We start from the raw sequence: 24,813 nt of genomic DNA on the forward strand, positions 1-24,813 counted from the left end.
GGAAATTCTTGGTTCTGAAGCAATCTCTTTTTACCTTTTTTTTTTTTTTTTTTTTTTTTGTCCAGGTACATGCAGCTTTACTTCTCAAAACCATCGAGATGCTGCTTCACAGACCATCCCTGCTCAATGTTTAGAAGCTGTTGAGTCAAAGATTCTTGTGGGTTCTGCACATCAAAAATCATCTGCCAGATCTTCTACTTTGATTGATATTTTGGCACTTAAGGAGCTGTCCTCAGTGAAGAATTCAGTTACAACTTCAATTTCTGATCCTTGGATACAAAGGAGTTTCTATAAGCCATATAAACCTTCTGATCAAGGTGTTAATTTTTTACGTAAAACGTTGTTTTCTTCCTCTCCAGCTGAATCCTCTGAGTCAGATTGCTCCAGCCCAAGCCCCATCATCTTCTTAGATGAAGAAGGGTATCAAAAAAGCTTGAAGGCAAAACTTCAGCTGCCAAAAATTCCAGTAGTAAAGGATGGTATAGAGGATTCAGACTCAGAAGTGAGTGAATTTTTTGATAGTTTTGATCAGTTTGATGAGCTGGAACAAGCCTTGGAAAACTCTTGTAAAGTTATTAGGGATCCCATCCTAGGGAATCCTGCCCAGAAAAGGAGGACTGCGCGTGAAAAATTGTCTTCTGCAGGCATTACAATGAATCCTCAGAAATTCAAATTTGATCGTCCCACTCTTCCAGCCAACGTAAAGAAACCAACTCCTCGTAAGCCAGAATCACCGTACAGCAGCATCTTTGAGGTCCCAGATTCCCCTCGCCCGGTTAAAACAGCAGGGGAAGAGAATGGAGGCTTCTTCAGCCCCATTAGGACATCGGCCTTCAGCCCCCTAGGGAGTTGCGGTTCTTCTGAATGTTTGTGTCGAATTAATCTTGGTGGAGATGGGACAGGTCAAGGTCACCGTGATGCAGCTTATAACAGTTACTCAGCGTATGCTGACAGTATTTCATGTGAAATACTGGGTTCTGTTTTTTTTCCTGAGTCCTCATCAGAACAAATGTGTGCAGAGAATGATTCAAAGCACAAGAGGGTTACTTCGAAAGAGAAGAAGAGGCAAGCTGCAGATCTCAAAATGAAAACTAGTAAGGAACCAGAGAAGCAAGCAAAATCTAAGCATAAGTCACTAATGATAAGGGACAGCATTCAAAAATTTGCAAGTGAATTGGTTGAAAAAAGTTTTGGCAGTGCATTTAAAGACATCCAGAAAGGTGTTTCTTCATGCACAAATGCACTTTGCCATTTGGCTGCTAGGTTGACTTCTTCAGTCTTTCAAATGGCTTTTTATGAGATTGGGAGACGTAGAGCAATCTCACTAAAGGAGCGTGCCATTAATGGCATAGCAAACTTTTTGGTGAGTGAAGCTATAACTGGTGCTTTGAAAGAATTGCGTCAGGTAAAGAAACAAATATTTACCAACACCGTTGCACGGTTTGCAGCAGACCTCGCTGAAGAACTTGTGTTTGAGGGAATAATGGAAGTTTGCCAGTTTTCATATCCGTCAACACCTACTTCACAGCCCTCATCATTTGATTATGAAAACAAAGTGGTAAGATCCTATGCCCGAGATTTGTCTGAATCTGTCATTCAGGAGGCATTTATTGAACTATCTCAGGTTGATGTGACCTTCACAACACAAGCAGCCATTAGTGTTTCCATGGACAATATCAAATATGTAAGTGCAGAAAGTATGTTAGAGTCAACACAGACTTCCACAGTTTCTCCTAATTTTAATGATAGGGTAGCACTAAAGCCAATCCAAGACTCCAATAAGGAATATACAGTACAGCAAGCTCTGTTTTGTACCTCTGGTGTTGTGAGTTCAATACCTGTGCCCTTAGCTGGAAGAGCTCTTTGTCAGCACCAGGTTTCCTCTGATGCTTACAAAGCAAAAGTAACCGCTGTTCCAAATGCTGATGACAGTACAAAAGTATTCAAAGACTCCACTCATCCGTTTTTCACAAGCAGAAGGAGAGAGGAGGAAGTTGCTTCTTTCAGAAATATTTATCTAACTTTGGATCACAGTCAAAGTACTAAAAGTACTCCATCACTCTTTTGTAACCAGAATGATACCGAGCTAACAAACAGGATTTCTGGAATGAACAATAATACAGAATTGACAAGTGGGTCAAAAGGCATTAACACTTTCTCTGGAACTATGGTAGATATGATTGTAAATGAAGCTTATGAAACCATAACCTCATCTAGAGTAACAAAAGCAGTAGAAGAGTATTCAGATTTTTTAACAAGAAAAGTAACAGATAAGAAACCTTATGTGCAAGGTACTGGTGAAGACTCCCCCAAGAACATGTTTGCAAATCATTTGGCCAAGTATGTCATAAAACAATCCGTGGAAGAAAGTAAAACTCTGTTATGCAACACCAGTGAGAATTTAACATGTAACGTGAGCTCACAGATTTACAAAGATACCAACCAAAAAGAACAGTGTGTGATAAAGAAGCAAGAAGCTGAGAAACAAAGTAATGTTTCTATAATTGTTGAACAACAACAGTTGCCTTTGAATAATCCATGTAAATTTCTTACTCCAACTCATTCTGTTCAGTGTTTTTTAGAATCTAAAGATTGTTGGCAGGAACAAAAAGGGAACAAGTTTTCTTCAAAATCACCTCTGCCTTGTTCCACTGTGACTTTTGCTAGGCATGTTCTAGAGGACTGTACTGACACAGGAAGCTGTTCAATAACATGCTTAAACAAGCCTTCCAAAAAAAGCAATACCCAGAAACTATCAGCAGGAGCTTTGAATTACAGGCAGACTGATTGTTTTCTGCATGCAAATAGTTTTTCTTCAGAGATGTTTGGCAGTGAAGGTACTTTGCAGATGGAAGAAAAATCAAGCCTGAAACATGGAAATACCTGTTTAATGCCTGATACACCCCCACCTACTCCTCTAGTACCATGTCAAGGTAGTTCTGAAAGGAACCTAAGAAAGCTGTCCAAGAAACTCAAGGGAGAATTAGCAAAGGAATTTGCACCTGCAACGCCACCTTCTACACCCTACAATCCATCCATTACTGAGTCCTGTGAAACTGAACATGACTCTTTGGAAAACGAGGAATTTATGCTGAAACTCATGCGGTCGCTTTCTGAAGAAGTGGAAAGTAGCGAAGATGAAGATCATTCTGAAATGCCTGTTGAGAAGGAAGAGCATTCAGCAAAAACAATTCAGTATGCAGATTGCTTAGCTAGCCACATAATTTCAGTAGCGACCGAAATGGCTGCTTCCCATTTAGGTGGGAAAAGAAATGAAAGAGAAGCTGGTAGGCAGGTTCAGTTAGGGATGCAGAAGAAAAGATGTGGATATACTGCATTTATAAATATCCCAGAAGAGACATGTGATTCCTTGTGGAATTATGCAGGTGGTATGGCAGGAAAAGTCATCAATGAGGCCAAGAAAGCAGTGAAATCAAGGCATTGCAAGCTGTTGAGGTTGAAGCGGGTTAACTGCCAGGTGGATTTCTCTTACGTGAGAAAAGGCGATAAAGATGGTAGTTCAAAAGAGTGGCGTGGCCCAGTACAGGACCAGTGTCTGGGGGAGAGAGATTCATCTGTGCTTCCTTTACCACAAGGCTCAGGCCCAGCAGGTTTGACTTCCAAGTACCCGAGCTGTGAAAGTGTGACTGACGAGTACGCAGATCATGTTATCCGGGTTCTGAAAAGAGAAGGCGGTAATGCTGAGCTGTTAGTGGAACAGTATGCCAGCAGACTTGCTTACAGGTCTATTAAATCAGGCTTGCAGCAAGCTGCTAGAAAAAACAAACTCAGATACAGCAGAAAGACATTTCCTGGGCAAAATGCACAGGTAAATGGTAGGCTGGAGCTGATCAAAGCAGGGAATAAAGATGCAGTACAGCAAGTGAAAAGCAGCATTCATCGTGGCGAAGACCAAATGTTCGAGAGGAGTGTTGGTGCACAGAGGATGGAATGTACAGAGTTTTTACATTTTTCCGAATCACTTGCTCACAGTATCACTTGTGATGTCAGGAAAAAACTGAAAATGTCGGGAGCATGTTTGCCAAAGTCTCTAACAGATTCCTGTCTGTATAAAAAGACTGAATTAGATGAAGTCACAGGGGATCTCATTAAAACAAGGTTTTCTAGGACATTTCGTCCTTTCTCCCCAGATCATAAACTCTATCATAGTACAGGTAATATAAATGAAAATGGCTACAGCGAAGGCATAATTCAAGCTATAGAACAATATGCTAGGAAAGTAGCAGATGATACTCTAGAAATGAGTTTAGAGTCAGCTTTTCTCCACGTGGCTGAAAACAGAAAAAATGGGGATAAGCTCTCGTATACTGAGAAACTGTCTCCTTTTTCTGGAACTGTCTGCAGATGCTGCAGTATGAAGGAGCATCGATACTGTACAGAAAGTATGTCCCATCATCTACCTGCACAAGAAACCTGCATTCCAGTGAGGCATTTTCGTCATTCTGGATTGGGTGGTGCCTGTCAAAATTCAAGAGTGTTTCAGGTCGATATTCCCAAAATTCACGTTGATGTAGAACAGAGGACAGTGTTTTCTGACAAGGGGGCTGCTGCGGCCATAGAGAAAGCAGAAAGAGAGCTGAGTTACACAAGTCTGACAGCTGACAGTGGTATTGGACAAGATGGAGTCAGTTTTGCTGAAAGCCTTACTACTGAAATAATGACATCAGCTATGACTAATATTGGTCAGGCAGTTACCATAAGGTAATACTAATTTTCTCTTATTTGTTGCATTTTGTACCAAAAAAAGGATTGCTACTACAAATAAGTGCTCAGAAGGAATTTTAATATATATTTTCTTAGAAAGATACACATTATGTTCTGAATGTTTTCTTTTTGTTCTTCTGGTTATATTTAAATGACTCAGAACTAGGGAAAAAAAGCTTTTTTCCACCTTTGTGAGCTTGAAACCAAGGATACTATGTATATCAGCACACACATGTTCCAGTAGGTGACCAATAAGTGAAACTTACTGTTTCAATTTCAAAATAGTATCTACAGTTGTACATACTAGTACTTACAGGTTTTGTTGATCTATGAGCCATGATAGAATCCAGGTTTGATCCCTGTTCATACTTCCTCTTCAACATCAGATGCTGATCAAATGAGCCATTGCCTTGTAGTATGAATACTTCATTTTTTATTAATATTTTTTATTATTTATGGCTGTATTGTAAGTGTCTTTACTACTAGGAAAAAAATAACCTATTACTTTAAGAAAAACAACCTGTTAAGCCACACTTTAGCTTATAAAATTGTAGTACGATAACGAAGGAATTGACTTTGAAATTCTTGTGTATTTAGCAAAGGGTAACATACTGTTTCCTTTAATAGGTCTATAAGTAGGATATTTGCCACAGTAAATTTGTGACAAACAACTGTTTCCTAAAACAGACTGTGCTGTAATCAGAGTGATATCTTTTCTGGTCCAAGAGCAGTCCGTACCTTTTTTCATTTTAATTTTGAAGTAATACTTACATACCTACTATATTTATTTTTTTGAGGGGAATTCCTCATACTGGTTTCTTTCTCTGGTGTTTAGAGGGGCATCATGATGAACAGTGAATTGGTTTTTATATGTTCAGTGGCTAAAGGCTGCACTGGAACTGAACTAAAATTTTCAAGGTTTGATATGAAATATGTACATACAGCATAAAAGTACTTTTGAGTAGTATATTGTTGGTCTTTGCACAACAGGGTTGAGTCCTTAGTGTATGAAAAGAAAGTCACGTGGTTATGTTTTTGTATACCTATGGAATCAAAGATGACACTTTATTTAAAAATTCTAGTTAGAATATGACAACAACATTCAAAGAGATACTATTTATTATTAAATTGGGGGCAAGGAGGCAATATTAGAATTTTGCTGTGACAGAATTTATAAATGTTTCTTCTATTGTCATCTAGTGTGTGGTATGTAATACATATGTTCCTTGAGAAACTGCCCTGTGTCATGTAGAGAACTGGTGCTGGTATAATTGTAAATAAAAATGGGAAAAAATTACCTTTTTTATTGCCCTGATGGGTTCCAGTTCAGCTACATATTTGTACTCATTGGAGCAAAGTGTTAAGAATGATGTGGTTAAAGTTGGCTTTTTAAACAGTGAATGTTACTGTGGGTGCTTGCTATGTGGGAGTAGGCTGATTGTTTTTCTTGAGCTTCCTACTTCAGATATATATATATAATCACAGTGTGCACATGAAAGTTACTTCATAACTGCATATTCTTGTTTTGTAAGGCTATTTGTTTTGTTTTGCTTTTTTTGGGTTTAATTTGATTTTTTTTTTAATACGGAGTTCAAACTTCTTTAAATGAAATGTTTAAGGTGTCTTCTAAAGATTAACCTCTATGGAGTATGGTTGCTTGATTGGTTTCTGGATAAAAAAATGAAACTTGCTTCCTGAGGGGAAAAATTCTGTACAAGTCATGCTTTGCTACACTTTCTTGAAGGAGAACAACAAACCTTTTTCTGCAGAAACCTTTTTTTTAAAAACAGGATCCTAATATTTTAGACACCAGTTTATACTTAATCACCTTGCCCTCAGTAGTAGATGACCTAGCGGCTTGTACTGAAGGCAGACCAGGGAAAATAGCCAAACAGTCCTAGCATGAACAAATTCAGAAATGGTAAGTCTTCTGCTTGAAAAGTGTACCTTGGTACACAGTCTGGAGAGCTACAGTGCATTCTGTGCTTCATAGCAAATAGTATTCCAAATGAGACAATTCTTTGTACCACTCTCTTTGATTTCTAATGGAAGATTCCAAATAGCAATCGCTAAGCCTGTTGATGTTTCAGATTAATTTGGTTGCACTATTTCTTGTGTTAAGAATAGGGCACACATTAAGGGATCCCCCACCTTTTCTTTTCCAATGAAATTTAATGTCTTTGGAATGGTGTTAAATTGCTGTGAATGAACTAAACACAGATCAGCATGAAATGCAGTGATGTTTTTGTCTTAAATTTTTGTTTAGCTCTGTTGGAAGAGAAGGATTTCACTCTGTTGAATCTGTTGTTAGCCAGCAGATGAGTCTTAGTATTGGTGATGATAGCACTGGGAGTTGGTCCAATCTAAGTTTTGAAGATGAACATCCTGATGAGAGCAGCAGTTTTCTTCACCTAAGTGACAGGTAATTATAAAGATTTAGTATAGTTAAACAGTTACCTTGACATCAAATAACTTGTCATCAAGTGATATTTCTCCTGGGGTTTGGGGGAGAAGAGATTATTTTTGTCTTCAACACACAATGACTTTTTTATTAAATATGGCTCTAACATTATGATTTTGTTTTCTTACAAAATGTTGTTGGCCATGAATGTTCATACTCTGTTAAATATATGGAGAATGCATTGTCATTGATACCAGGGAGTCACATCAAGTAAAACTGTACATATAAAATTTAAGTATTAGCAAAAGATGTAAACATTTTAAAAACAACCACACTGTGTAAAATACAGCTTGAGAATACAGTTTATAAGTTGTGCTCTAAAATATTAAAACTTAATCCTTGAGAAAATATTTATATAAATTCACTTATTTTTGAATATAAGTAATAGCTTAATTTGCATGATGAGCTTTTACAGCTACTTTTGTCTTTTTTGGGACTGGAATTTATAAACTGCTCTAATTGACATTGGTGGAGTATTTATATACTGCTAACCATGTACTTGCAGGTGTGTAATACTGAAACTTACCTGTTCAAGGTAATAACTTTTTCTACAGAGCTTGTCACTGCAGTGTCCCTGGCTGATTGATAACTAACAAAGATTAGAATGGCAGTTCTAAAATTTGCAATGTATCTGCCTGTTTCCAGGGAGAATTATACAGAGTTGTGTCCCAAGCTTCTATATAAGGAATGTGTGAGGAATGAATAAACTTAGTTTTTTATGATTGATATTAAAAAGTTCAGCATTTCTGTTGAAGAACAGCAGAAATGGGAGAGAGATTTTTTTCTTTAGTTCGTACTTCCAGCATTGCTGAGATTTAAGAAAGAATGGAAGATATGCTTGCTTAATTAATGTCCAAATAGGCTATTTGGTACCAATGTGAAACTACTCAGTTAAATGTCTGCAGTATTTTTCATGTTTTGTTTAACTAAATAATTTAATCAAACCACTACTATAATTTATCACTCGTACACCTTAATAATTTTGCAAAGGAATACATAAAGAGTTATTTTAGTAAAACATCATCTCTTGAACAAGTGAAAATGATGATGAAAATTTGAGTATAAGGAAGAATATTTACTATATTAGCAGTTACAAATACACAATAAAATACAGATTAGTTGATAATGTGAAAAAGTATAAAAAAAATCTGGACCAGTAGTGCCTGTTCTGTATTTGTTATTTGTTTATCATTCCCAAAAGAGATGTAAATGAAAAGAAGGTAATTTATATAACTTGGAAGAAAATCTGTGGCTCATTAGAGGAGGAGTGACCTGAATTAACATGTTACTCATAGAAGGGGAGGCATAATTTGGATAGCAGGGTGTTGATGGAGGAAACAGGCATGTGCAAATCGATCAGCTGGTTTTACAGAACTAATTGTGGCTTGGTAACAGCATGTGTGTTCATCTGTGTTGCCGAGGTTTATCAGGTGGAGGGAAGGATCTGGGGTTGTTGCCTTGTGTAAAAAAAGATAGCCGGGGGAGATCTGTAACAAGACCACATTCAGTAATAATACCCTGTTGTGGTTTAACCCCAGCTGACAACTGGGCCCCATCCAGTCAGTCACTCACTCCTGCCAAGGTGGGATGCAGGCAAGAATTGGAGGAGTGAATGAAAACACTCATGGGTTGAGATAAAGACCGTTTAGCAGGTAAAGCAAAAGCTGTGCACAAGCAAAGCGAAACAAGAAATTAATTCACTGCTTCCTGTGGGCAGCTCCATTAAGATGAAAGTTATTTAGAGAACTTGCTAGGTAGTTATGCAGGGAAGTGCTTGTGTCTTCTGCTTTTCATGCCTAAATCTAGTGACTTAGATTTAGAATTAAAAGGTTCTTAAGCTTTCTGTCTAGTTGATGTGTAGGTATGAGCATAGGCATATGTAGGTAGACATAGGCTTTTCATTTAGCATCCAGGTTGGGTTAAACTCAGAGCAGAAACCTCTTGTTTGTTATTCTTCTGCTGGCTCCTGTTGAAGAGCAGCATGAACCCTTATAGAGACATTATAATGCCTTTGACTGTTTATTGCTTGTGGTTACAGAGTTTATTTTAAAGGCTGCTAATTTGGATGTTAATTAGAAAAAGAGCTCATCCCTTTCTCATACCTCACTGTAATCATATGGTTCAATGTATATGATTATTTCAGACCAACACTGACCTCTGTAAGTGCGTTAAGTCTCTCTCCTAATCAGAACAGTAGTGTGCAGCGGTTACTCTGTTAGATTACAAATTCTTTATCCTTTAGTATGAGAACCAGGGCAGCTTTTCCTTCTATTTATGTTATACATCTGTAATTTCCATTGAAAGAGGTGCTTTGAGTGCGAAGTATTGATACCAATAGGCTCTATTAAGTTCTTTTGTACCTGTAATTTAATGATTTTAAGCCAAATTTAATATCTCTTATAGAGTGTGATGGTCTCACACAGTAGCTCACAAAATGTTTTTTTAGACCAGGTTTGTATTTTCTGTGAGATGGTTTCTTCAAAAGCTTCTGCTCTTTAATTTTATTTTTTCTTATTTGCCTAACAAGAGAACTCTGAATTTTCTTTGGACATGTAGCAACAATATACTGAATAAGGCACTTGCAACTTCTTAAACTTTTTATCATGTTATTTGAGTGTGTTTATATTGTAGACTTCCTAACCTGCTGTTTACTGTTTTGAAATTGGGATCCAAGCAGACATGCTGGAGAGCAAGGGACACTGATAGGTGATAATGCTGCTGGCAAACACTTGGAAGAGATCAGTGTGTGTCTCTTGAAATGTTTTCTTCCACTGTTTTGCTATTTGCCTTGTGTGGTAAGAGTGGAAATGAGCTTCAACAGTCACATGAGACTTAGGTGGAGAAAGCATCTTCTTGTACCAGTTGTTCTCTGGAGTTACTGCATGGCTTCTCATGCCATCTCTAGTAGACGGTTTACTTTCTGGAAGAATGCTGGGTATTTGGAAGTCCTGTTCTTGGACATCTCCCAGACGTCCTCTGGGGGAGGTATGAAGTTGGGGAATGGAGATTTAATCATATGAGTTGCTCAATCTTGTACGTATTGACAGGCTTAACAAACTGTGCTATTTATAATGATGGAAATTAACAAGTGTAAAAACAGGCTCAGTTTTTTCTTTGCATTGGGTTGAATGTAGTCATAGAATAAATGCAGTATTTTTGTGAGCTGTGAGTGAAGTAATCTTTTCAGTATTGTTTTCATAGATTTATGTACCTATTTTTAAAAAGATCAACTTGCAGAACAATTTTAAAAATAAAAATAAAAAAATTTACTTTAGAAATTCCTTCTCATCAGGCTATTGGAGATTGTTACTGGGTTTTTGGAGAGAGATGGAAGGATTCTGTAAGTGAAGTTGTCTTCACAATACATAATTTTATTCACTGTTAGCAGCTCCTTAAGCAAATAATACAGATGTAATCCATTCTCCTGTGAGTAATCATTTTGAAATTGTTGAACTTTTATACATAACAAGTGATGTGCTTAGACCTGAGGACAGAATTCCTGCTAACACTGATCTGAAAAATTAATGAGTACAAATTAATACTTTCACCAGTGTACTGAAACCTGCTAGCTTTGCATTATTGTGCACATTGCTGCTCTGGATAGCACTGGGAGTCATGTTTGTTCCAGCAAACCTGTCTAGAAAACTTTCAGTGCTCTTGCATTAAATGTCATGACAAAAGAGTTGTAAGGAAAATGAAGGTTCTAGTTTGAGCTATTGTTCTTTTCTAGTTCAGCTGTCTTCTCTTCTTCTCCTGGCAGTAATGGTAACAGCAGTAGCTGGAGCAGTCTTGGTTTAGAAGGGGATATGTATGAGGAGAATTTATCCTTTCCAACATCAGACAGGTTGGTTGAGTTGAGAAATACAAATCAGATGGGTTCCTCATAATTAATGCATGAAATCATAATTTTTGGAAATAAAAATACAGTACTTTTTTTTTTTATGCTGATACATTATTCACATTCTTTTTGCTTAATCACAATATGATTTTTTTCATTAATTGATCCATCCCTGAATGATTAAATTTTTCTGTGCTAAAACTGATGAATATGTTTTGCTTGCAAAAGGTCCTTTTTTTGCATGTTCTTGCCTGCAGTTTTACAAGTCTTTAGATTCATGTTTTTCATGCAGACTAGAGCTTGCTTCCTACAGGATTTCTGGGTTTATTTTTCCCTTTAGCTTGTGTAAACTTTCAGAATTGCTTAGTAATTGGTTTTTATTGACCACTTATGGCTTACCTATAGCTATTCATATCTGTGACATAGCGTGGCTCAACCTTTTCACTTATGAAGCAAAACTACTAAAATCAATAAGTAGCGCCTTTAACACTTTTCTTTTGTTTCTCTCTTTTCCCTTTTTTTCCTAAGAGCAAATCTTGAGAAGTTGATGTCTGTTTACAACATGAAATGGTGTTAGAAGCAAAGCTGCTTTTCATGATCACTCCTTAATTCTTTTATGATCTTCCTGTTGTTTAACCTTCATTACAGTCTTAGAATTTACTATATTTAGTGCATATATTGGATTGTATTCATATTTTTGTTTTCTTAATAAAAAACCAGTGATGGAACAGAAGATAAAGATGAAGACTCCAAGGATGCTGTAGAAGGTAATGTCAGTTCCTGCATATACTACTGTTCTTGTCCTGTGCACTGCACATTAATTTTTTTGTTAATTCTTTGCCTTGTAGTCTGCAAAGCGAGGTGACAACTCTATTATGCCTGCTCATCATAATGAATGTCAATCAAGTGTCAGAATGCAGTCCTAGATTACTACACTAAATAATCCTCCTAAGGCACTGAAATTTGCAGCCTTTGGGAAGTGCTAGTTACTGATGCTTACATGAATTTAATAACATATAGTAGGGAACTTTGATCAGCTTCTTGAAAGTGTGAATTTATATGCGGAGTGTAACATTTAAAAAAAACCTATTTGTTAAGGAGCCATGGCAATGCATCCACATGGCTGTGTTCAACATGCTAAAGAAGATACTCCAACTGGACACAATTAGCCTTGGGAAAGAGTAATAACACTACAAATCTTGTATTCAATGCATTTGCTATTCTCTCTTCCTTCTTAGTGAAGTATAACATAGGCTCTATCCACAATCTTGTTAGAACTTTGTGGTTTATAGAAGATCTCTGTGCTCTGTTTCCAGTCTGATTGATGTGCCAAAGGTTAACTAAAATGAAAACAGCCTGAATACACAGTGTGTGAAGATGATTTTTAAGATGAGCTGATCTTAGAACAAGTTGTAACGGAGCTCTTTGTGTCGGGTATATTTTGAAGATGAATTGTTTGCAGAAACTTGTGCTACTTCCTGACAGAGGATATTCTTGTGTAACATCTTCAAGTAGTCTTAATGTTAGCAGAAAGATGTGTGGTTTTTTGGTTTTTTTTTTCTTTTTAAGCTCCTGGAAAATGTATATAAGGGCCCAACATCTCTGTTTTATTAAATCAGATGTGACTCTAAGGGTTTTAGAAAATAAAGCTAAATTATTGAGTATTTTTTCCTCAGAATAATTATAATTAAAATATTTTCTGCTCTGTAGCTTTCATCTACTTTATCACTATATATTTGCTTTCTTTTGGTCTCAATGTTAAAAGGTTCTGGCATCTCAGGTTGCTCAGGATAGTGATTGGATATTTTCTTTACACCGTTTAGGTGTCACCTACTGTCTGTAGTGCAACAAACTTTTTTATACTTTATTAAGGATTTTCTAGTGAAATTTTTTCAGTGTAAGTTCCTCACCTTCTCACCATTGTTTTGAAAAGGCTCTTTCTGTTGTGTAATTGTAGGACTGTTTAAACAGTGTACTAGGTAGAAAACCTTTGTACCTGGTCTTGTACATTTGGAAGTTCTGTTCATGTCATACCTGGAAATGTCTGGCTTTTTCTAAGCTGACTGTGCTTTGTTCACCAAAGAATTTGAATCAAAGCCTTATTATCAAATGTACATCTATTTTATAAGTCTAAAAAATGTACCAAAATTTCCCAGCAATGTTACCACAATGCTCTCTACCCACTATCATAATTTTTTTTAAATTGTTCTTTCTCCTATAAAGAAATTAAGTTTTGGGGCTCCTAGACAAATGTTATCCACTAAAAACACAGTTTTGTTTGACAGTTTTGCTACTTAATTTTCTCTTACTTCTGGGGGAGTCTGTTTCAACTTGCTTGACTTGGCCAGTTAGGAATGAATACCTCACATACCTCAATTTTCATAATCTTAGGAGAGTACTGAGATTGAGGTAGACTCAACATGAATATATGTTCTCGTTACAAATATATTCAGTGTTTCTAGCATCAAGTTCAGTAGTCTGGAAGCAGTAACTCCAACTTGGAGAGCACTAAGTATGTGCCTAGTTGTTTCTGGGAGTGTGACAAAGGATCTCTCTGGTAGCTGGATACAGAAAGTCAGCTTGGGATCAGAAGCTGACAATACTGTAGTTCCTAAGTGTTATTAACACAACTACTCTTCCAATGCTGTACAATTTTTTGGAGTTTATGCTGTAAAAGAAATGTTGCAAAACTGGATATGCCTCAGTAAAACCAGCGGTATACTTTGGAATAGTTCAAGAGAGGCAGTCTGATTAGTGCAGGAAAAAATTCAGAAATTCACACCTTTTAAAATCAGTTTGATGAAGGCATAGCAAAAAATAGCAGCTGGAAATGGAAGGAACTGATGGACCATGTGAGAACCATTGCTATTCACTTTATGAAAGTCTGTGCTAAATTTCTTGTCATTTGGAATATACATTATGGTTTAGGCGTCTTTTGATACTTAGCTATGTTTGCACACAGTTGTAAATGAGATAAACAGTACTTCCTAATGGGAAAGTGCTGAAACACTTGAGACCAATCTAATTTTTTCCTTTCATATTATCTGTGTATACAAAATTGAGTTTTTCTAAGGTAATACAGTCTATAAACAAATATCTACTGAGATTTTTTTAAACAATTTGAAGCTATAGATTTGATTATTTTATATTTAATGTTAGGTTTGGAGCAAATGCGAAAAACTTTATCAATAATGAATATTGATCTGGAACCAAATCTAGTGGACCCACAGCTCAGAGCAGCGCTTCAGTGGCTGGCAGCTTCTGAAACAGAGGTGTCTGATCTTCACTTTCGTGACACTGCTGCAAGGGAATTCGTCTTTGTAAGTACTTGGGTTTGATGGGTGCTGGGAATGGGGAAGGATTTCCTTGACTTCCATTTGCTATGATACACCAGCTGTTATTACTTCATTTGCTCTTCAATGCTGAGGAAAGTAATTATTTAAATCCCAAGAGGTCAAAGTGGAACAGCATATTTAGCCTGTGTATATACCATATATAAACCAGTATTCATCAATGCTGATTGTTTCACTTCTTCGCTGACAAGTGTTTTACTCCAAAAAGGATGCAATTACATCATTTCTGTTTGATGAAAATTATATTTTTTCAAGCGTTTTTTATTTAGTATTTAATTGTCTATAAATTGAATCTTTCTGAGAACTTGGTCATGGAAATTTTTTTCTAACTTAATAAATTCTGCCTAGGGTTAGTTTTTTTGATTTTTGGGGGCTTTTTTTGATAGCAAAGGTACATTTTCTTGTTAGAGGATACCATACAACCAATCAACATTACCTCATTATTGAAAAGCAAACTTAATAGATATATAGGCGTTGTCTCTAATGATGAGGTTCATAGGAATGATAATTATATTTTGTCACCTGATAATGTGAAAAAGTGTTAACATGATGACATTAATAGGATTTTGACAATTAAGATTGTGGCAAAAATGACTTAATGTACTTACCAGTATATTAAGGAAGAAAAAGCTTGCTCTCAGTTCTGAAATTTAATATTGACTCTTTATCTGGGGCTTTCCAAAGCTTACATCATCATTTCAGGAGAAAAGGGAGGTTACTGGGAGGTAAAGGTCAGTATGACAAAACACTCCCAGAGCTGGATGGATGTGTGCACTGATGGTGCTTAGTTACTGGAGTCTTGTGGTAAGAATGTGAAAGGCTCCTAGAGGCCAGTCTGGATTGTACCTGGTCTGCATTTTCCTAAGAGAAATCCCTTTCTTCCTCCCTTCCTAGCACACAAATGAAATTATAATTTCGGTATGTTTTTCTGCCTATGTAACTGTATGGAATGTGCATTGGATTTTGAGAATAGGAAGTTACGCATTCGTATTTGAAATAACACAGAAAGCTTGGAAATTTTTTTTTGCATAGACATATATGCCCTATGCTCCTTTTCTGGAGCTTGGTATGCTTGATTTAGAATTATTTCAAGAATATGTTTTATTGTACATTGGCTCTGACAGAGTGGCCTTTGTGCTTCCGTAAACTGGAAGGCAGTTTGAGAATACTTTTCTCCTTATCTGTGCTATTTGAACTTTTTTGTTTTAGTCCTTATATTCATATGTTTCTTCTTTGTTGTGGTTTATAAGTGCATTAACACAAAAGAAAAAATATATCACTTTTTCTGTTCTCATGCATGGCTGAGTATTCTCTGCAGGTTTTTGGATGTGAACGAGTTTGGTTTAGGGATAACAGTCATTCTGACCTCACAAAGTTTTTTACCTTCTTCTGAAGATCTGTTCATCTGTTTCATGCTTGTTGTAAATATTTGGGTAGGATAGTGATAGGACCCACAAGTATTAATAACAATTTATTTTCTGTGTATCTGAGACACGTGTATCTAACAGTATAACATGAAAGACAGAAAAGAGATAGGTGCCTCTATTTTAAATTTTCCTTGAGTCTTTCGTTCTTCACCCAGCTGAGTTAAGAGACTACAAAGTTGTGGGATTTGATCTGAGACAATACTCCAGGACTCACAGGAAAGATATTATTAGCTGGCTGTGTTCCTGAGCATGACTCCAGCTACCTTAATGAGAGGACATACTGAGAAGAGCACTCTGGAAAATAGCAGTGTCTGCTATGTGTGCCCTCCTAAAAAATTATAACATTTTTGTACTTGACACTTCAGTCATAAATTGATACCGAGTTGACACCTTAAGGTAAGACCTTCTGGCAGGCAGTAATCACGCAGTCCTGAAAATGCTGCAGTAGTTAATTGTTTCAGTTAGTTTTATAGATTATTTTTAGTTCTCCAGATGCGGTTATGTTAAAATAAATTGAGATTTTGTTTCCCTCCCCGGAGGCAGAGAACGATTAGCTGTTTTTTATCCCATCCCGCTTCCTAGCTGGGGCGATCTCTGACCCGGAGCCAGTGAAATTGGAAGCAGATTCCCGGGTCCTGTAAAGCTGAGCGAGCCCCTCCAGAGGGCGCTGCAGCCCAGCAGGAAGCCCCGGCCGGTGCGGCGGTCCCTCGGCAGCCGCGGGCCGGGCATCTCTCGGGGAGCCTCGGGACTTAGCTCGGCCTCCCGGGGAGCCGGCCCGGGCTTAGAGCACGTCGGAAACAGCTGCTTCCTGTACGAGCAGTTGGTGAGTTCTGGAAGGGAGGAAAGGCTTGTGTTAGCTGATCACAGCACGGTAGCGAGCCGCCGGTGTGATGTGGCTGCGTGAAAGGCAGAAGTACTCCCGGCATGTGTCAGGCACGGCTGGGTGTGAACTCTTCCTTAGGGATACTTGTTATGCTCAGCAAGGCAAAAGGAAGCTAAATACCTATGTATGGAACAAAATACATTTGTTAGGAAGATAACAAGAAAATTAGATAGTTCTTGACTTTGTGAGACGCCTGACAATGTGGGTATGCAAGTGCCTGGATTAAAAAAATCATGTGTATTTAGTTTTTAGTCAGACCGTACCTAGTTGTTTTAATATTTCTATTTTGAGTAAACTGTAATATTTCACTTGTTTGGCAGTAAGAAACAGAATGGTCATCTAAAGAAATAGTGAGATTAAACCTTAAATTAAAACCATGGTGGAAAACTTCTCTGCACAGAAGCTTTATATTGTATTTGTTGAAGTAGGTATTTGGACATTAGCCACACTTTCCTCTGACAGAAGAAAGAAAAATGACCATTCTTTTATAAACCATCAAACATCATTTACAGAATTGCATGTTGTAGGCTATAAAACTCCTACTTCCTGTGCTCTGCTTTAAAATTCACAGAAATAGCTACAGATTTCAGTCTTTTCTTATATAGAAAAGATGCCTTTTTTTTTCCACTAAGAAAAATTTCCAGTGTTCAGAATAAATTAGTCTCAGGATTAGAGAGGATTTTTTTGCTTGTTCAAATGAATGGTTTTCTCAAGAAGTTAATTGTTTGATACATATTTTTGTGCCCATGTTCTTTTTGTCAGTCTTACCACCTGCCTTGTTGCAGTTGGAACATCAGCTAGGTAAAGAAGCAGGGGAAGATAGTCTTCCTTTTTTTTTTAAATAGGACATTATATTGCAATCTGACAGGTCTCATAGTAGAAACTATGTGAATTTTTAATTTTGTAGCTGTGGAAAGTATTTCTCTGAATACTGTGTATGATATTTTTAAACTTAATATATGGAATGTCTTAATAGGGGCTATAAAAGAGGGTAAAAATTTACAGCTCCGAAGAAAAAATAGGGTGTCTAAAGTGTGTTCACAAAATGCAGCATTGACAGATGTCCAGAAAGCTACAGAGAATAGTTTATGTGGGTGTTTATTTCTTTATTTAAACTAAAAGTTATTAGCTTTGTTACTCCTGGGCAAGCTGTCAAATTCATTCTTTCCTTAGGGTAGGCTTTCTTACACATACAGCTGAGCATGGCACATCAGCAATGGAAGATTTTTTTCTTTGGATCCTGGGAGAAAATAAATATTTTCAGCTACACTGATCTCTTCTCCTGAGTGGTAGTTTAACTTAATCATCACCTTTTCCTCTTCCTCAAGATGTTATAATTTCCCAACTTTGAAGACACTGTTTTCATTGAGGGTAGTGTCTGTGCCACCCCGACCACACTATATGTTGTGAAAGGAAAATCCACATCCTTTTATTAAGACAGAGTTTTGTCTTTTTATACATGCATTATTGGCGTGGGAGGGGTGGCAAATGTCTTAATCTTGTGTTCAGAATTTCCTGTTTTCTGCAATCATGATGAACCACAGCCCTCATACCTGTGGCACCACATAATTTGAAAATGGTGCTCCCTCCAGAAGAAAGTTTTGTGAAGACTGCCCTGAAGAAAAGTTCTTGAATCTTGCGGAAGTTTTTGTTTTTATAGATGTGGGAATAATGATTAACTCATTACAACTGTTCTCTTATGACCTAATGTTTCAGGAATAACTTCTGTAACTTAATCAGGATGTCCCAATCAAAATATTTTGTTTTGTGTTCCCCTGTCTCCCCTTTAGCTTTCCAGAAGACTGAGAGAAAGAGATTGGAAAGTTGGAGATCTCTTGCAAGCAGTGCTGAAATACTGTGAAATGATAGAGATGGCACCTGACGGAGAGCAAGTTCCAAGTAAATCTTTGGTTGGTTGGCTTCTGGAAAATGTCTGAAAAATCCAAAGATGCAACACTCTTCGATTCATTCCTCTTCTGAAAGGAGATAGAAGGAACACAGACGTGTAAAGTAAAATTCAACTAGTGAATGTTTAAGTAATAGTCAGCATTAAAAGACTTTGAGGTGAAAGTCAAAATAGCTGTGCTGTGCTTTGTGATACTGTGCACATGGTATGTTTATTCAGTCCATAATTGGTGTTGTCCACCCACGCATAACTTGTATTTACTGCTGTGTTCATACCACTGAGATATTTATGAACAACCCTTGTCTATGATCGTAGTCCACAGGAGACAGTCTCGGACACGATATTCAGGATTCCCCTTGTGCCAGGATAGCTTTTTCTCCCACTCTTATGTATGCTATATTCACAGCAGGACTAAGAGCACTGATTTCAGCAAGAATCTGCTCTGGAATACCTTGGTGCAGACAGTGATAAAATTATTCATCTTGGCCAGATGTTATGTGCCCAAGAGCTGCATTGGCAGGAAGAAAATTGTGACCTGCCTGAGCAACCCCTTAATCCGGTCTAGTTTATCAGTTTTAACTTCATATGAGGATTGGAGAGTCTGCTCTGAAATTGCTGAGGTGCAAATGCATGAAGTCCCATAGAGCTGGTAATTTCTGGTTGAAGGGCAGAGTGAAAATTTGAGCATAATTTCATATGTAATTCTTCAACAAGGTTTCCTGAAGCTTGCCAATCAGATTTAAATTGCTAAATTTTTTACTGAGGCTTTTTGTATACAGATACTTCTGTGACACTAGCTCCGTGTCAAAAATTTGTACATTAATCTCTCATGCAGATCTGTTAAAAGTAGAAGATAGAAATTTCTGAGGATTTTGACCATCTTTTTGAATAGTTTTAATTCTTTATTTCAAAGCAGCCACATATGAATTTTCTTTTTATGAATGAATAAAAAATTTTGTTACTCGGTGAGCATGGAAGTGTTTAGCAAAGAAAGCTAATAAAAATGAGTAAAGGGGAAATTTCTTGCAAATTGATTTTTCATTTTTGTTAACTACCTTCACTGAGTTTTTTTTAAAGGCACTTTTTAATTGAGTATTTTTAGCAGTCTTGTCAGGTTTCTCACCAATGCTGCTGATTTGATTTTCTGTCTGAAGGGAAATGTGGACCTTCAGTTATCCTGTGGTTTGAAAATGTTTTGTGGGATTTGTTTTTTTTTTTATATATCCTTTGAGAGAAATAGGCTTGTGCTGCTGATTACCAGGTTGCCACCTGAAACTTGGCAAATAGTCATAGAGCATAAATGAGGTTTGGATGAACAAAAAAATTCTTAGTAAGTTTTTTCACAGAAAAATATACTGTTGATACAGTGCACAGTTTTGTGATTGCAAACAAGGAGAGATATGGTCTCCAAATCTATTCCTGAATTTTAATGGCCTGTGTACAAATCTGATTTCCCCTACCCCATGAATTGCTATGAAGTGTCACACTGGTAAACTCAAGAGCGCTGTTCTTGCAGTGTATTTGTGTTTCAGGAAAGCGTTCCATTGGCCTTTTTGCAGACACATGGTTGGTTTTAGTCCTCTTTTGTCATCTGGATTTCTGCCTTGGATCTCACATAGTTCACCTTTCTCACAGAGCCAAAGATTTTTAATGTTTTTGTATATGCACATACATGTGTTCACACATGTGAATGCACACAGATATGTTTGTCGTTATCTGTATGAGATCTCACCGCTGTGAACTCCTGGTGCAAACTTCTACCATTAAATTAAAATTCCACTATGCTCAGTTTATTTCCTCACTTCATATATCATTTCACTGATTGAAAAATTGATGTATGTGACAAAAAGACCAAAAGCCACTTCAAGGTCTTTTGTATTGTTATAGGTAATACAATCCAGGCATCAGGCATGATTTTTCTCCAGAGCCCAAAGCATGTCAGGGGAAGTTATTTAATTCCTATGTTTGGAAGATAGTTCTAGTAGCAAATATTTTTTAATAATTGGTCAAAGGTTGTCTGGATTTTTTCCTGCTCTGCCAAACATCCATATTCCTTTTTTCCATTTTTTTATTTTTTAAGGTTGATTTTCAACATTGTTTTTAGACAAAAATTTGAAATAATTCCCTGGTTATAACACCTTCCCCTTAGCACAGCAATAATATACTCGTACAAATTTACCCATAAAACTGAAATGTCAAGGAAATGAAATGCTGAAAGCAGTGCCACATGACTAAATTTTGCTCACCAAGTGGATTTTCAGGGCATGAGGATACAATACAGTATAGGAAAGTGATTCTGTACAGTGAGAAAGATATTGAAGGTATTGCAAAATATACAAAACCTTACATTTAAAAAAACCTACAACACAACCAACAAAAAGCACTGCAAGAACAGCCATTTTTTAACTCCTTTATTCACAATGATGGATTTTATAAAGTTGGTGAAGTGCTTTTTTCTTTTCATTTATTTTTTGGAGAAAGGCAGAAGATTGCACCATTCACAAAGCTTACAACTATTCAGAAAAAGTGAAGTGGACAACAGTTGCACTGTAAATGGTTTTTATAAATAGAATCCTGTTTTCAGATTGTGTCAAATATGTTGTGTTACATTAAGGAAGAAATGGTTCTATTAGCCTTTGACAAAAATAGCATAGTTTCCAAATTTTCATGAGAAAAATGCTATAAAAGACTCTATTTTTACTGAAAACCAGCAAAAAAGCCAAACCAATTTTCTACACAAATTGTTTTAAATTTATTCTGAATGACTTGACTTTTCTCCTTCTGTATGAAATTAAAAAGCATTAAGCTATCCTGGCAAAATTATTACAATTGAATAATTTTAATAATCTTTGAAAATCTTACTCTGAGTATATCTAACCGGTGCTGTCTGCCATATTAGTGGGAAAGTTGTTCCCTGCTAGTGCAAGTCTTAAATTACACTTTTACTGAGTTTGTTTAAAATGCCTGACCACAAGTACAGAAATGTAGGTGAAAACTGTAAAAAACATGAAGAGCCGCATTCTGGTCCCTTTAAAACAAACATCTCTGCTTTATAAACAAACATAATAAGGTAAAGTTTGTTTCATCTTGCATTTTGTCTTTATGGCAAACCCTGGTAATTTAATCTTTATGTTGAGGAAAGTATATCCCAGGATGTTACTGTTTCAGAAATCACCAAACACTTCATAAATACATTTGGTGTTCTGAAAAATGAAAGTGTTGTGATGTTTTGGAAGATTCTGTAGAAAAAGCACTTTGAGAACTAGTCTCTCTATGAAGCAAGTTACAAGTGGCCATACTTAAAACAAGTGTAAACATTCAGAATGGGGTGCATAAATAATATAAAGTATGCATAAAGCCTTAAAATAAAAACCAAACAAAACTCAAACCCATATTCTAAAATTAAAGAGAATTTGCTGTCTCAAAACAAGGATGTGAAAAGGCAGCTCAGACGATGTACATGAATGCAATTTCTGTAGTATCTTTGTTCTTGAGTTTTAAAAGATTGTGTAAGCTTTTTAGAAAAAAGCCAGCCAAAACCCCAAAACCCAGAAACCCACATTCCGAGACTAATTAGGTCTCTCAAAAATGGTATCAGATTTTAAATGTTACATTTTCTAATGTAACTCTGTCTGGGACCTTTTCTATGAAGAGGCAAATTGTTGGAGACGGGAACACAGTGAGCAGTAAACACCAGCGCAAACCCCTGTAGTTCTAGACAGTCAATTTGCAAAGAAAAAATACAAGATTCAGGAATGATTTTTATTGTAAGAAGTTTGGCTTTTCAGCAAGAGCCACTACTGTCAAGCATTTACTGTACTTGAGCTCTGAAGAAGCAGGTACAGAGCCCAGCCACTGGAGTCACTTTATTTTGTACCATCTTTGTACATTCCTGTTGTATAGCTGGTGTTGTAGTTTTAGAGGGCCTTTGTTCTAATGTCTGAACAGTATTTAATAATAAAATTTATTATAATTTGCTGGAACTGCTGCTTATTTGTGCAGTGTTACAGTAATTCACAGCCCAGTTAGTGATGCAATTGTATACCAAAAGCAGTTTGAATAACTAAATGTCTATGTAACTGTACTCAATGAATATGAAGGTCTTGTACTGTATAATGGTGACAAGTTTTGCCATTTTAGTAATTTAACTATATTCAGTTTTCAGATTATGAACTCCAGGTTGCACTAAATTTGTCCTTGTTTTAGCAGTGGCTTAAAATAAAACACATTTCACTGGCTTTGAGAGTGCTGTCATTTCTTGTAAATTCATGGAATATTATTTTTCCTTTCAGTGAACACAGCTAAAACCGGTCTTGTTCGGTGGCTGTGTGAAGGCACTTGAGGAAAGGTATAGTATAGAGTGCATCAGTAGATGGCATACTTCTTACAGAGTTAAATTGGAGTCCTGCAAGGGGTGAGGACCCTGCTTTACTGTCTTTGGGTTGAAAGGTGAACCCGCAGTTCCGCTGACATGCAGTAAAGTGTCACATGGACTCTACTCACAGCACGAGGGGGATGTAAGAGCCAGTCAGCTTCATCGTGCCTGGAAGCTGGGTTAATAAGGTTGCCTTGATATTTCCATGTGGACTGAGGTTGGACTTAGGGATATTGTCCAGTATTTGGGATATTAGCTTAGAACTTGGCTGTAATTTTCTGGACAAATCCAGGAATACTCTGCTAATGAAAATGTATCGAACAGGACATTTCACTTCACAATCTTCAAGTGTTTTGGAATCTTGACAAATCCACCAAACAGCATATTGTCAAGTACCCTGAAATAGTAATGCTGAGCAGAGATGATGTGCACAGGTACCATTTCTAAGATTTAGAACTACTGCTGTTGCAAATAGCTGTCCTAATGTCTTTTGATGTATAAGTTGTGAATCTGCTATTCTCAGCTGTGTTTCATTTCAAGGATTAGGAAAGGTTTTGCTGAAGTTACTTTAAAACTAATAAGAGTGAGTAACTATTATTTTTGCAATGGTTGCTTAAAGGAGGTTTCTTTAGTATTTTGAGATTGCTTTCTAAAGGAGCATTCTTGTGTATCATTGCCATATCTGTTTCAAAGATTTTTTTTGTTTGGTTTATGCCCCATGGTCAATCACATGGAAAATATATGTTAACTGAAGCAAGTAAATAACTTAATCTTCAAATACTGTACGTTCAAAAATGGCAAGTAGTGAGTTGAAAACAAAGAAAAGATTTTCATAAAGGGAAAGAAGATATTCATGTGGAAGATAAATCTGAGCTTTTTTTCTTCCTGCCTTGGACTTTATTTTTCTTTCATTCAGCAATCTGGTTCTGGCTGGCTACATTCAACCACAGAACAGTATCCATGCACTTTGTTTAACCTTGGTGTATTAAATTGAGAGTTAAGTCTCCAGCTAGTCCATAGTCTTCGCCCAGCATGTGTGCTACTCCATCTCTTGCTGCTGTTGGTCAGACCTTCCTCTCAGTCCCTAGCCTGAGCTTCTGGTGTGACTGAATTCCATGCCGGCTATTGCTCAGGGCCTCTGATTGGAAGGTGGCTACGGAAAGTGAGTCATGCCAAGGCTCAGAAATGTACCCAGATCACTGACCTTACTGGTTATTGAGCACCATATTAATCAAATGCTGTCTCTTTCCACTGCTGTTGAGGCAAACCATGAAGCGTGTGACTGCTTGGGGCAAGGGAACTGACAGTGACAACTATGAGGCCGTGTCTGTGGTCAGGGCATTGGCTCTCTAGTCCATGACCACACAACACCTTTCCACAGAAATTGCAAAAACTGAAATTAGGACCTTTACGTAGTCAGAACATAGAGTCTGCATTGCCTTTATCCCTCTGAAAATTGCTGCTGCTTGTAGGACCTTGAGGGAGCTTTGTGTGCATTTACTTGGGTTGGTTGGTTTGTTTTTAATTAAGAAAGGGCAAAAGTGAACACTTGTGAAACTCATTTAACTTAGATTTTTGAAATTCCAGTGTTTCAACCAGGAATCAGATGAATATTAAGAAAAGAAAGTGTGTGATAATGTGGTACTTCTTTCTGCTATTTGCCCCTGTAACCCACTTAATTACAATCTCTTACTTTTTCCAGCCTCCACCTCATTTCTAAGTTAAATCAGGCTCTTCCTACACTTTCCTTAGGGTTGTTGCTGCTTTCTTCCTTTCTTCTGTCCCTTGTCAAGTCTCGTAGTGTAGCTGTCATCTTCAGCTTCTCTTTTGACCCTGCTCTGTTGT

The 24,813-nt window shown here is 37.0% G+C and overlaps 1 protein-coding gene across 9 annotated transcripts in view; it reads left to right on the top strand.

Moving 5' to 3' along the window:
• The window catches only part of AKAP11 (A-kinase anchoring protein 11), a 43,529-nt gene extending 20,698 nt beyond the window's left edge, over positions 1–22,831 (top strand). For 3 of the 9 annotated variants that reach the window (XM_015635784.1, XM_015635781.3, XM_015635787.3), the window contains exons 7-12: positions 66–4,722; positions 6,992–7,147; positions 10,917–11,030; positions 11,745–11,791; positions 14,184–14,344; positions 18,478–22,831. In XM_015635784.1, the coding sequence (XP_015491270.1) occupies positions 66–4,722; positions 6,992–7,147; positions 10,917–11,030; positions 11,745–11,791; positions 14,184–14,344; positions 18,478–18,624 (5,282 nt within the window). In that variant the 3' untranslated portion in view covers positions 18,625–22,831. The remainder of the gene's footprint in view (positions 1–65; positions 4,723–6,991; positions 7,148–10,916; positions 11,031–11,744; positions 11,792–14,183; positions 14,345–18,477) is intronic. The other 6 variants (XM_019007648.1, XM_019007649.1, XM_019007650.1 and 3 more) reach the window with 6 other exon arrangements.
• Positions 22,832–24,813: the final 1,982 nt, after the last annotated feature.

The sequence above is a fragment of the Parus major genome, chromosome 1 (genome assembly GCF_001522545.3).
Source record: "Parus major isolate Abel chromosome 1, Parus_major1.1, whole genome shotgun sequence".
In the NCBI taxonomy this organism is placed as follows: Eukaryota; Metazoa; Chordata; class Aves; order Passeriformes; family Paridae; genus Parus; species Parus major.